Raw genomic sequence first — 12,297 nt, forward strand, 5'->3', positions numbered from 1 at the left:
CATTTTGATTCAGACTCTCAAAGCCATGAACTGCAGCAGCCAGTAAGCCATCCTGTCATGTCCAAAATGAGAACCATATCATAGTCAAATAACAAAAGTGATGCAGGACTCTGTCAGCAACTGGTTAGGAAGTTCATAGTGAAGTAGTACATGGTTAAGAAGAGGAAAACTCAGAGGAGCTATCTTTTTATAAAAAAGCACACCACGTTCTAGCTCCTTCCTGCACACACGCCATTCAAAAGGGAACACTCCATGTCACAAGAGGAATACATAGTGCAGGAATTTCTCTCTCTAGCAGTAGCACTACTTCTATGCATAATCCTACATGAGCACATCCAATTCAGAGCTGATTCTTGTAGCCACAACGCCCCAAAGAAGATAATTACCTACTCTGTTCCAAACCGGTCAAGCAATGCCAGGAGCATCATGGGAGGCAATTAATGTAAGCACTTCTTGCGTGGAAATCTGTTCAAAGTGAGGTAGGCAGGTTATCAGGGGTTCGCGTTCTCCGGTGCAGCCCTTCTCCATGCTGCATATGATGGGAGGCAATGTAAGCACCTATGCCTTCAGACATTACTTGCGGCTAAGACATTTCATCATCTAGCAGCTCCAACACAAGTTGATAGCACATAAAAAAATAAAGGCAATAAAACTGTTAAGTATTAAGTAGTAAGGATTATACAATACCATATGTACTATTTTTGTTAAAAGGATGGTCAAATGTGTGGAAATGATTTGATAGATTATATTCAAAGCATGCCTGATAAGAAATTTCTTTTTTTTTTTCAATCCTCGATTGAGGAAGCTAACAAATATGTGGACATGATTGATAGAATATATTCAAAGCTGAATATAATCAGTTTGATAAACATGCTTTGATTCTGCACTGCCACCTACTTATTCAGTGTCTTCTCAGTCATTGCTAGTGATAATTCGAGTACCAATAAAACTTCACTGGGTACTAATAATTCGAGTAGAACCTGTAGGCTGGAGTGGTGCATCCTGAGGAGGGAGGTTGTGCCTTGTCAAAGACTGGGAAGGAGAAAAAACAGAGTCCATCCATTGTTCATTCAGTTGAGCACATGGACTGAAAAATAGAGAACTTGAGAAAGAGTCAGGACCAAAAAATAACTAATGATGGTGATGAAGGACCGGAAACGGCGACCAGGAGTCAATGGGAGCCTCAAATTTCTTTTGAAATATTTGGCCGCTGTCTCAAAATCAAACCCTAAAAGCAAACGCACGCAAGATCAATTTGTTCACAAGCCAACTGGTGGCTGGATACCTCCGGTGATGATCAAGAAGTACGGCGACAACCAACGAAAAAGAGCACGCGAAGAAACAAGTGAAAACAGCCAACTTTAGACGGGGGCGGACTGTCTGCGGATCAGAGCCGGACTGTCTGCAGTCCGAACCCCGGACAGTCTGGAGTCCAATCCCGGACTATCTGCCGTGCAAATCTTGAAAAACGACTGAGGAGAAACAGTTCTGGACTCGGCCGAAACTGGGAGTGCGGACTGTCTGGGCCAACAGGGGCGGACTGTACGCGGCCTGAAGAACGCGCAGATGCAGAACTGAAACGAGCAGAGGCAAATCAAGCGATAGCAGGCGAGCGGCTCCGGGCAGGGGCATACACCGCTTGGCTGAGAGGGATGGACGAGATGCTCGACGCCTGAGGCCTGCTGCTGAACGCTCGGCCACTGGTGAGTGCTCCCTGCCTGCTGGTGGTCACCGAAGACAATTCCAGTGGCTTGAATCAAGACCTGGTGCACCACGATGTCAAGCACAGGGCAGAACAGGAGGGAGAGAGGCTAGCTGCCAGCCACGAGCACCCACAGCAAGAACCGCTCAAGTGAGCTCGCTTGGTGCCTGAGCACTTAGCGCTGGTAGTGCTGCCGCTGGGCTGCTGGACAGCTGCTCCTGCTCGATACAGTCACAACACACTAACAGACAAGAAGCAAGAACGATCAGAAGAAAAAGGAGCCACCAAAAATCTGATGAAAACCAAGCTAAACCTCCATAAAACGCTCCCAAATTTTGCACAGATGCAATTCAACCTAGCACGAACCTATTCCCCAAAAATCATTGCCTGGGATTGACCCAAACTACAGGAAATTGAGATCGAACTCAAGAACGAAAAAAGGGGAAAAATTGGAAACACAATGAACAAATTTCATAGCTTCGATTTAGGAATCCCCAAGAACAACTGGAGGATCTGGAGGATTCGGGCCTCCATTCCCAATCCAAAATCACAGGTTTGTTACACAAATTTGGAATTTGTGAATCTCTCTCACAAGAAAACCTAAGGTAGGAAAAAACATAGGGATCGCTCGGTCTAGGGTTCAGATGCATGCAACATGAACTTGAATTTATTCGGATCAGATAGCATCATCAGATCAGGAGTTGATGACGACGCACCTTCAAGCAGCGATCCACGAGGGAGTGGCGGAGTCAGTCGAGAGTTTCAGCTCGATCTCCACCAGTCCACCTTGCCGAGCGCCAAACTGCCCGCTTCGCCTTGTGAGGAGGAATAAAAACGACAGAAAAAAAGTGGTCATCCGACTCCGCTTATATCCCCTTCTATTTCGGTAATGGGCGGTGGAAAATTTGTGTGCGAACAATTCCAGAAAGTGGAGGGAAACAGTCCCCGCCAATAAAGAAATGGTAATTCGGTCACACTGTTTGATAGGTAATTTGAGTTAGATTGGTTTTTTGGAGGGAAGATTTGGTTTCGGTCATATTTTAGGAGGGAAGCTAAGATTCTTGTTTTAGGTGGAAATACATAGCATTTTTTACAAGAATAATGTACGGATCAAATTAACTTGGCCTGGGAGAAAACATTGCAAGCTAAATTTAAGGATGTCCAAAACATATTCTAAAATAATTTTAAGAAAATCGAATTATTTCAATTTTCAGCATAATAAACTGACATATCCAAAACTGATTTCCATTATTTTTACCTATCTGATTCCAGATCTAAATTAAAAAAAATAGAATGGATATCCTATACGATCTATGTCTCTAGATAGAAGGTAAACGTGACTAATTATATTGATTTTGTAACATTAATAATGTATAAAGAAAAGGAAATTTAATTAATTTCTATATAACTAAGAAAACAATTTGACATTTCTAATTAAGTTAATATAACCAATGATAAATAATTAATTTCCCCACATATTATGCTAAACTGAGTTTAAATTAATTGTTTGAGGCCCTAAACGAATTCAAATAAAAAAGTTGTGAACTATAAAGTTTCATAACTTTTTGAGATATACAACTTTCATTTTACTAGTTCCTCCATCTGAGGTCGTTTACAATATTTGAATTTCATATTTAAGAAATTCAAATGTAGTTTTTCTTGACAAGATGATTTCAAATCAAAAGGTTGTCAACTATAAAGTTTCATAACTTTTCGAAATCTACAACTTTTGTTTTTGTTGTTTGTCTATCCGAGGTCGTTTAAAAAATTTAAATTTTAAATTTTTAGAAATTCAAACATAGTTTTCCTTTGACGAGATGATCTGAAATAAAAAAGTTGTGAACTACAAAGTTTCATAACTTTTTAAGATCTACAACTTTTATTTTGGTAGTTTCTCCATCCGAGGTCGTTTGAAAATTTTGAAATTCAAATTTGAGAAATTCAAACGTAGTTTTTCTTGGCAAAATGAATTCAAATAAAAAAGTTGTCAACTACAAAGTTCTATAACTTTTCGAGATCTACAACTTTTATTTTGGTCATTTGATCATCCAAAATAGTGGTTGTAACATTGTTCAGGAATTTTACATATCCCTCTTATAGTTTAGGGAAGTATAAGGCGATATGTAAATTTTGTGAACAATGTTACTACCACTTTATCGGATGAAGAAATAATCAAAATAAAAGTTATAGATCTTGATAACTTCTACAACTTTTATGTTCGTGACCTTTTCAGCTGAAATCATTTAATGTTTCAAAATGATATTTGAAGTTGCCATTTTTTGAAATTCAAAATTCAAATAGATAAAACACAATCACATGAAAAGATGGACAAAATAAGCCATTTGTAGAGGCGGCTGATAACACTAATATCCCCTACAAATAGACTTGTAGGGGCAGCTCGTTGGGGCACCATTTGTAGGGACGACTCAATATAGAGCCGTCCCTAAGAAAAGGAGAGGCATTGCTACAAATCCTTTTTATATTAGTGATGTTAAGTGTTTGGTAGGGCTCTGTCGAAGTGGAGAGTGAAGCTAGGGTTAGGAGCTGTGCGAAAGTGGCCCTAAGTGTTTGGTTGGGCTCCGCGAAAGCTAAGGGGCCATTTGGTAGGGTTCAAGATTCTTGTAGAAACGTTTCAGACATAGATTCTCTGAAGAAACGTTTTAAGTGGTGAATGAGAAACACATCATGAAACAGTTTGGCTGTTAGGCTAGATTATGTTTCCTAAGTAAATGTTTTCTTTAAAAAATCATAAAAAATCATATAAAATAGAAATATGCTTCACAAAATCTTGATTTTTTATTGGCAAATAACAACCTAAACGCAAGCCATTTAAACATTGTTGCAATAAAAAAAGAATAAGGAAAAAACAATCTCTAGTGCATATGGGGGAGAGTATAATCGGAAACAGCGAAACCAGCCTAGTCCCATTTCTCTCCGATAGGCAAAAAAAATCACGAAACTGGTGGAACATTTCACGTCTGGAGCGTTTGGGTTCGATTCTTCCATTTCTTGCGAGAAACAGAATCGGTTCGGCTAGCCAAAGAGTGAAGCTGGGGTTAGGAGCTACGCCAAAGGGGCCTAAAAGTGTCCCTTCTCCTCACCCGTCACTACTAGATTCAAAGGTGATTAATACATAAATCTATCTTTCTTACATATGTGAAAATCAAATTAAACTATTGTTTCACATGTTCGTTTATAATAAATTAAATATAATAATTCTTTCACAATGATGTAACTTTTAGTAAATACATTTCTACTTATTATTAAAATGACCTCACAATTGATCTAAGTGTGATAAATAATACATTGAACTATAAACTAAATTTGAGGACCAAGCAATATATTCAAATAATATTTTATTAAATAAAATCATAAATATCAAATTGACACCGGCTCCCGCGCAGAATGCCAAAAAATTTCAAAGTACCTATAGCCGCGTGCTCCTCACAAGACCACAAACTCCTCAGCTCATCCCGCCGCCTCCTCCTTAGGCCTTCACCTGTTCCCACAGATCTAGAAGGAAGATGCCAGCAACTCATTCCTCTATCGTTCCAATCCTCCCACCCTCGACACAGCGTGCCACTGCCCCCAACTTCGTCTAAACGATCCACGGCGGCAGCCGGCATCCGAAGAATCGGCGAAGGGACGTGCAGATCCGTACAAGTCACACGCAGATCCGGCCACACGCGGAGCGCCGGGGGCTGGTGCTGCACGTCATCGAGGCCCGCGGCCTCCGGGAGCGGACAAATCGGCGGTGAGCTCTCCCCTCCTCCTTGTCCCGCGCCCTCAGGTACACCGCATGCACCATCGTCCACCGCCCGGCGCCCACCACACGTTGCCTACTTCGATACAGTTGTCTCTGCCACCAAGGGGGCTCGACGTGGCCTGGAAACACGGAGCCGCGGCCGGGGTCTGTAGACACGGAGCCGCGGCCGGGGTCTGTAGACCGCGGTGGGCGTGTGAACTGGGCCAGAGCATCTCGCCCTCCGTCTCCGATCGAGATGGGGAGGCACGGGTGGGCGGCTCCGTGTTTGCGGTGCGGATGCGGCGGCTAGCCAGCGGAGGGAAGTGGCGCTTGCTGCCTGGCTCGGGCCTGGGCGGAGCGGATGCGGCGAGCCGGCGATGCAAGCTCAGGCCGGGGAGGCGCGGATGCAGCAGCAATTTCTCCGGCCAGGGAGGAGCAGATGTGGTGGCGGGGTACCTCCGATTCCTCGTCGACAGCAAAGCACATCTTCCAGATGCTCGAAGCCATCGTTGGACGCGTCATCGTCCTATGGCGTGAGTGATCGCTCTCCGCTTTTTTAATTTCTCTTCTATTATTTTCTTGATTGGTGGAAAAAGGTGCGGCCCTTATGTGATGCTAGTAAGTGCATGGCGGTGTTTCGTGTGCCTCTGTTGAATCGGTGAAATTTGATTGGTTCGCAGCAAAGGAAAAATACGCCTTCTCTACTCTTGTACTGATTTTGCATCTCATAAATCCCTAGACATTAGCAATGTCGATTCAGTGTCATATGATCATACCATATTGTATTACTGTTTTTGGTCTAAATGAAGAAACTCAAACTTGACAGTTCAAAACCATTGGTTCTTACTGCACTCCATTCTGAGCTGTGGTTCCACTGTTTATGTAGTTTTTTTTTTAAATAACTTTAGCAGTAGTAGTACTGCACTTATGCTATTCATGGTTTCCTTTTTCGACCGAAATCTCCTGATATTTCCGATATATCCTTTTTATCCGTAGGTGTCGATAAGAAAATATCTATCTTTTTCGTACAAATTTTGTTTGAATTTATTTAAATTTACTTAAACTCAAATTAACTTTTATTTGAATTTGGTCCGATATATCCTGTTTATCCTCTTTATCTATGACCTCCCATAAATTTTAATTTCCGAAAATGAAAACCTTGCTGCTATTTCATTAGAGTAGAGTGCCAAGTAACAGATTGTAGTGACTGAAAATACAAATAGAGATCGTTGGCACTTGCTGAAATACAAACTCTGACAAATGCTAATGACAGAAAATACAAGAAGCTAACATATGCTAGTGACCAAAAAATTCAAGAAGCTAACAGATTCTAGTGACTGAAAATACTGATAGATAGCACTTGAAAATAGTAAAATACAAAGAAGCTAACTGATGCTAGTGATGGAAAATACAAGAAGCTAACAGATGCTTGTGACCGAAAATTCATGTGTGATTAGAAGTGTTGTGCAGGTAAGAGATGTGATTAGAAGAGACGTCCTTGGGTCTAGAGTAGTAGAGTTTAAATTGTAGGTCATAGGGGATTGACAACTTCGGTGAACTTTACTGTAAAATGCTATTTGTAACTGCATATGAAAGGAATATGTAAACAATATGGGTCAAATTAAATTTGTGCCTTTGTACTGTCCCTCTACTGAACAACATATGGCTGTATATACTAAAAAAACGTTTATCTAGATTGTACTGCACTGTTCCAATGGGAACTTTTTACTGAGTTCCATGTCCTCTTTGTTCAAATACATTCCATGTTTAGCATCATGTCTTAAGATCGGGTGTTGGGAGAAGAGAAAGCTGGACAAGTGCACGGCATGGGATTGCTTCCAGTTCCTAAATAAGTTTATGGTCGAAGAACACACCATTTTAAGGACATTAATATAGTTTCACTAGATGGCTCATCATTTGATGTAGGGACTCACATGTTGGAGGAAATAAGGCAACTCAAAGAGCATTCTAGAATGCAAGACAAAGTTATTGAAGAACTAAAAAACAATCAAAGGCACCATGAGAACCAAGAAGCAACAATGGTAACAATGTACATTTTAATTTGTAACTTCGTATTGAAATGCGTTACTCAAACTTTATTTCTTTTCCAGGAAAATTTTGCTAGGAGTGATCATAACAATTTTCAGAATCAAGCGGTGCTTTCTAAAAGAAAGGTATTTGCTCTATTTTTCATGTTTTGACCTAATTTAGTCTTTTGGCTTTAATATTGTATCAAATTTTTAGAGAGTTCACTGTGTTGCACCCAACCAGAATGATGGATTCCTTGAACACAGGGATGAATTGGTAAAGTCACTTTCTTGTGAATTTAATACTATTTTATTCACAAAGGATTTTTTTTATATTAACTCATGCTACTGTCTTTTTTATCTTTACTAGAATAAAGAAACATGTGTGATGACAGTCTGCTTTTATCCACCACAAGTAAAACAACAAAGAAACAAAAGGTATCTATGAACCACACTTTGCTGTATTTATAGAGGAATTTTTGTCTTAATATTTCATACTTCATTTTATATGTGTAAGGGTCATCATGGAGGGCCTAGAGAGACTATGACCATTGCACACCAGGAGGTGGCTCATGACAAGGTTACATGCAACAAGCGTCAAGCACCTAAACAACTTCATGTAATGAAGGTAGATGAACATAATACACTTTTTCTAATTGCATGATCTTGATGTACAACTAAGGGTTGTTGGTCACTAAGAGATTATGTCAAATTAATATAGGTTGGGTCCATGGTGCTACTAATGACTTCAAAATATCATAATAAGGTTAATGTGGCCTATGCAACTCTCTTGAGCACTGATCCAGAAGCCATTGTTGGTGGAGTTAAGACAGGAAATCAATTCTACAAAGTGCGTATCGATCATGCTATAGCAAAAGATGAGCCATTAGTGAGGCCTAGGCCTGGGTGCAACAATATTGGTGATGCTCAAGCCAAAGGAGTCTCAATTGCTTGGCCTTCGATGTTTGTATGTTCAAACTAGCTTTCTTAACTTACATCATTGTACATATGTGGCCTAATTTGTAATCTTACAACTTACATTTTCTTTGCAGGTTCAAATGATTAATGATTGAATTCCTACATCGATGTGTACAAAGAATAATTGAAGAAGAAGCAATGGACTTTATGAATCCTAGCTAGTTCTTGATTTTTTCTTTCTAGTATGGACTATGTGTGTTTGCTCTCTAGAGCCATATCGTTATGTACAAATACTATGATTTAATCTGAACAAGCACTATGTTTGAAATCATCTCGTACTATATGTGGATCTTGTTATGATTATTGAAATTTGTGGTTTATGTGATTTTGCAATGTGTCATGTTTGTATGATTCTATAATAATCCGTGTACCATATATATAGGCGAAATAAATATTTTTCTAATCTAAATATATTACAATAGATATAAACAAGTGTTACAAACCATGTGTTCCTTTGTTCCATACTGTGCTCTACTATAATGTAGAAGTGTTACTAGAACTAAAAAAAAGTGTTACAGTAGACAATCACTATAACACTAGGCAAATGTTCCCATAGATAAATAAATGTGTTACAAACTATGTATTCCACCATAATGTGAAGTGTTACTAGAGAAAAAAAATGTGTTACGGCAAAAATCATTGTAACACTAGACAAATGTTCCTATAGACAAGTAGATGTGTTACAATAAACCAGTCTATAGTAACATGGCCAATTGGAACACACACAAAAATGTGTTACTAAAAGAGCTAGTAACACTTTTTTCAACCTATTGTAACATAAGTTGGTGTTACTATATCCCTGCGCGTAGATACATGCCATCCCACCATGTCATTCGGAGGCTGTTTGCCAACGCTGACTTCATCTTGTCCCTTCCGCTCTTCCTGGAGAGAAGAAAGGAACAAAAGGATTACATAGGAAGTAGATCCAATACCCATTAAAAAGAAACACATCTTGGGAGGAGGTTACTACAGCATGGGTTTCCGGTACGTCATAGAGGTACAAGAAAACAAATGAAAATTTGGCCTACAACTAACAGGCCACCAGCCACACATCCACGATATTCTCGTAGTGGACGCTATGTAGCTCCTCCTTGATCTGCTTGGGGCCATCGTAAATAGTGGAAAACATGACCTCCAGGGCAAAGGACATAGATCATTGTCGGGGTGCTTCAAACCTTGATGCCGCGATCGTGGGGGCGAGCCAGGGCGACAACGGCGCGTGACGGTGACGGCAGACGCTGGGCGCGACTGCGATGGCGCCCGGGCGAAGATTGGGGACCAGGGGAGGTGCGCGCACTACTACAGCACAGGGATATAGTAACACCAACTTGTGTTACAATAGGTTGGAAAAAGTGTTACTAGCTCTCTTAGTAACATATTTTTTGTTGTGTTTCAATTGGCCATGTTACTATAGACTGGTTTATTGTAACACATTTACTTGTCTACAGGAACATTTGTCTCGTGTTGCAATAATTTTTGCTGTAACACTTTTTTTTTGCTCTAGTAACACTTCACATTATTGTAGAATGCATAGTTTGTAACACATTTATTTATCTATCAGAACATTTGCCTAGTGTTACAGTGATTGTCTGCTGTAACACTTTTTTTTAGTTCTAGTAACACTCGCTACAAGGTTTTACCCCTGACGCAACGTCCTAAAAGTGTTACAATATGCCAAAAATGGTTTCAATAGACAAAATTTTAACAGAAAAAATTGGTTGGGAGGCGTTGCCACAGTAACCGTGGTCTAATGTTTACGCCACGGTTCATTTTGGTTTCTCCTATTGCAACACAATGGAGTGTTGTTGCAACATCATGTAGTGTTGCAAGCCATAGTATAAAGCAACCACCGTGTAACTATTGCAACACATCTAATGTTGCCAAAGATACATGTTGCCACATACCAAAAAAGTAGCAATAGGTGCACTAGCAACAACAATGAGTGTTGCAATATACTTTATTGCTATGCATCAATAGCATTGCAATAGATGGACCCTCTATTGCCACACTATCTCTGTGGTTGCATATATTGCCACATCAAATGATGCCAATAGTCCATATTGCAACACTTTGTTTACTAGCTTCAACAATATTGACAAGCCATTAATTTTCATAACAACAATATATGGTCAATAAAGCATTTAGACAAAGGCATTAAACCAAAATATTATTTGTCTGTACATATCATCACTGAAACCATTCAACGTCAAACTCGGCTTAGACACAAGCATTGCTCAAACACATAAGGTATCCGACACACACTTGTTTCTACTCATCAAAATTTAATGAGCTATGTCTACCACGGCAGCAAAGGTTGGCTTGACGTTGACCATCCCATCAATGTCTAGCAAGCCATCATCATCGAGAGCACTAGAAGTTGTGCCACTTCTGCAGAAATAAAAATTTCTGTGAGCTACCCATTGAGTCTTTCTAAATATAATGCACAGTAAGGGCAAGTAACTGGTTATGGAATAGAGCTACCCATTGGATCTTTCTAAATATAATGACTTCTTTCTGAGTTCCACAGCTGCAACAAGAACACAGCCAGACTTTCAATCACATGAAGGTTATGGAACACAGCAGGGCCAAAAAAACAAACAGTAGAATGGAAAATCAGAAACATCGGCTAATTAAAAGATGGAGTGCCAGGTTAAGTCAAAATCAGGACAGGTGATCCAGTTAAAAACAAGATAACTTTAGTTTCACTGAGTGATATCAAGGTTCTGATGACACCATATGCTGATGCCAAATATGCTAAAATGCAGAGTAACAATTGGAATTAAGTGTGACCGACTCATTTTCAGTTGCTAGTAATGACCAACTCATTTTCCTGCATGATCTTAGTTGTATTCTGATTGTACTCCTATCTAGCTGTAGTATGGGCTTTGCTTATAAAGTGTAGTGGAGCACCCAGATAAATAATTTCTAATGGGTTTGAGCACTTCATTTTCATCTGAGTTGAGCATATATGATTAGCTCCATGTGAATACATGGCATGTATGCTTACTCCTAAAATAGGAAACAAATGGAATAGAGATGTGCTACTGGCATCTATCAGCCAAACATTAAAATGAAGGCATCCACATATAAGAATGTGCTACAAAGAGACTAGGCCATTAAGTATGTGACAGACTGACCGAAACTAACCTTATCATGTTAGCATGTTTCAATTGGCTCATCATCCCTCAAACCAACAGACAAGCGAATCCCCTGATCATGATCATCTCCTACGAAGAGAAGAGAAGAAAAAAAAAGTTATGTATTCAACTAATGTGGTAATAGAAGTTCATTTATAAAATATAGGAAATTAGAAGAATGACCAAGAAAAATACAGGCATGCAGATTCAGGAAGCAGTGTAGACATTGTTCTAAAATCCACATTCATATCTCATGAGCATGGAATTAAGACCCAATTATCAACACCATGGCTAAATTAAAAAAGACTAATGTGTTAACAACAGTTGTCTACGGGTGGCCTGCTTTATAGACAATACGGATTAAAGATCCACTTATCAACACCACTGTATATACAAAAAGGGTCAAAGATAAATAAGCAATATTACAGGTGGCCTACTATGTACTACAAATGCAAGCCTAAAACAGTGGCTACAATATGTCAGCAACCTGTAGCCCTATCATATTTTGGTTGATATGCAGAGTGGTAACTAGCATTGTCAATGGCCTCAACCAGAACTAGAAGTTCCTAAAAACATACAAGGTTCAGCATAGTGTACAACCATGTTTTAAGCTTTGTTTTTCATCCTACTAATAGAGCAGGACCAGCTGCCTAGCAATGACAAAACTCCTGCACAATAGATTGCTTGCCCATCTTGCCCTGACACAAA

At 39.7% G+C, this 12,297-nt stretch overlaps 1 protein-coding gene and 1 long non-coding RNA gene across 5 annotated transcripts; one reads left to right on the forward strand and one right to left on the reverse strand.

The window, feature by feature from the left end:
* Positions 1-424: 424 nt before the first annotated feature.
* On the reverse strand, positions 425-5,575 carry LOC136452437 (uncharacterized). Its single transcript, XR_010758834.1, has 4 exons — positions 5,130-5,575; positions 2,419-2,517; positions 981-1,032; positions 425-529 (listed from the first exon to the last, which is right to left on the reverse strand). It is a non-coding gene; the product is annotated as an uncharacterized lncRNA (long non-coding RNA).
* LOC136452436 (uncharacterized) lies at positions 5,502-8,720 on the forward strand. Of its 4 annotated transcripts, XM_066453054.1 has the most exons (8): positions 5,738-5,980; positions 7,374-7,489; positions 7,559-7,621; positions 7,692-7,751; positions 7,845-7,912; positions 7,992-8,102; positions 8,196-8,441; positions 8,527-8,720. In XM_066453054.1, the coding sequence occupies exons 1-6, from the start codon at positions 5,809-5,811 to the stop codon at positions 8,020-8,022; spliced, it is 510 nt and encodes a 169-aa protein (XP_066309151.1). In that variant the 5' UTR covers positions 5,738-5,808; the 3' UTR covers positions 8,023-8,102; positions 8,196-8,441; positions 8,527-8,720. The 4 variants fall into 4 exon arrangements, with proteins under 4 accessions (XP_066309149.1, XP_066309151.1, XP_066309152.1 ...); XM_066453055.1 differs by lacking the exon at positions 7,374-7,489; XM_066453052.1 differs by lacking the exon at positions 7,374-7,489 and having other exon boundaries at positions 5,502-5,980; positions 7,992-8,441.
* Positions 8,721-12,297: the final 3,577 nt, after the last annotated feature.

The sequence above is a fragment of the Miscanthus floridulus genome, chromosome 5 (assembly GCF_019320115.1).
Source record: "Miscanthus floridulus cultivar M001 chromosome 5, ASM1932011v1, whole genome shotgun sequence".
In the NCBI taxonomy this organism is placed as follows: domain Eukaryota; kingdom Viridiplantae; phylum Streptophyta; class Magnoliopsida; order Poales; family Poaceae; genus Miscanthus; species Miscanthus floridulus.

Bases quoted from the DNA above. Each gene is read 5' to 3' on its own strand.
- LOC136452436 (XM_066453052.1), top strand. From the start codon at position 5,502: ATGCACCATCGTCCACCGCCCGGCGCCCACCACACGTTGCCTACTTCG. The intron at 5,981-7,558 runs GTGAGTGATCGC...TTTCTTTTCCAG, and splicing joins ACGCGTCATCGTCCTATGGC to GAAAATTTTGCTAGGAGTGA. The intron at 7,622-7,691 runs GTATTTGCTCTA...TCAAATTTTTAG, and splicing joins CGGTGCTTTCTAAAAGAAAG to AGAGTTCACTGTGTTGCACC.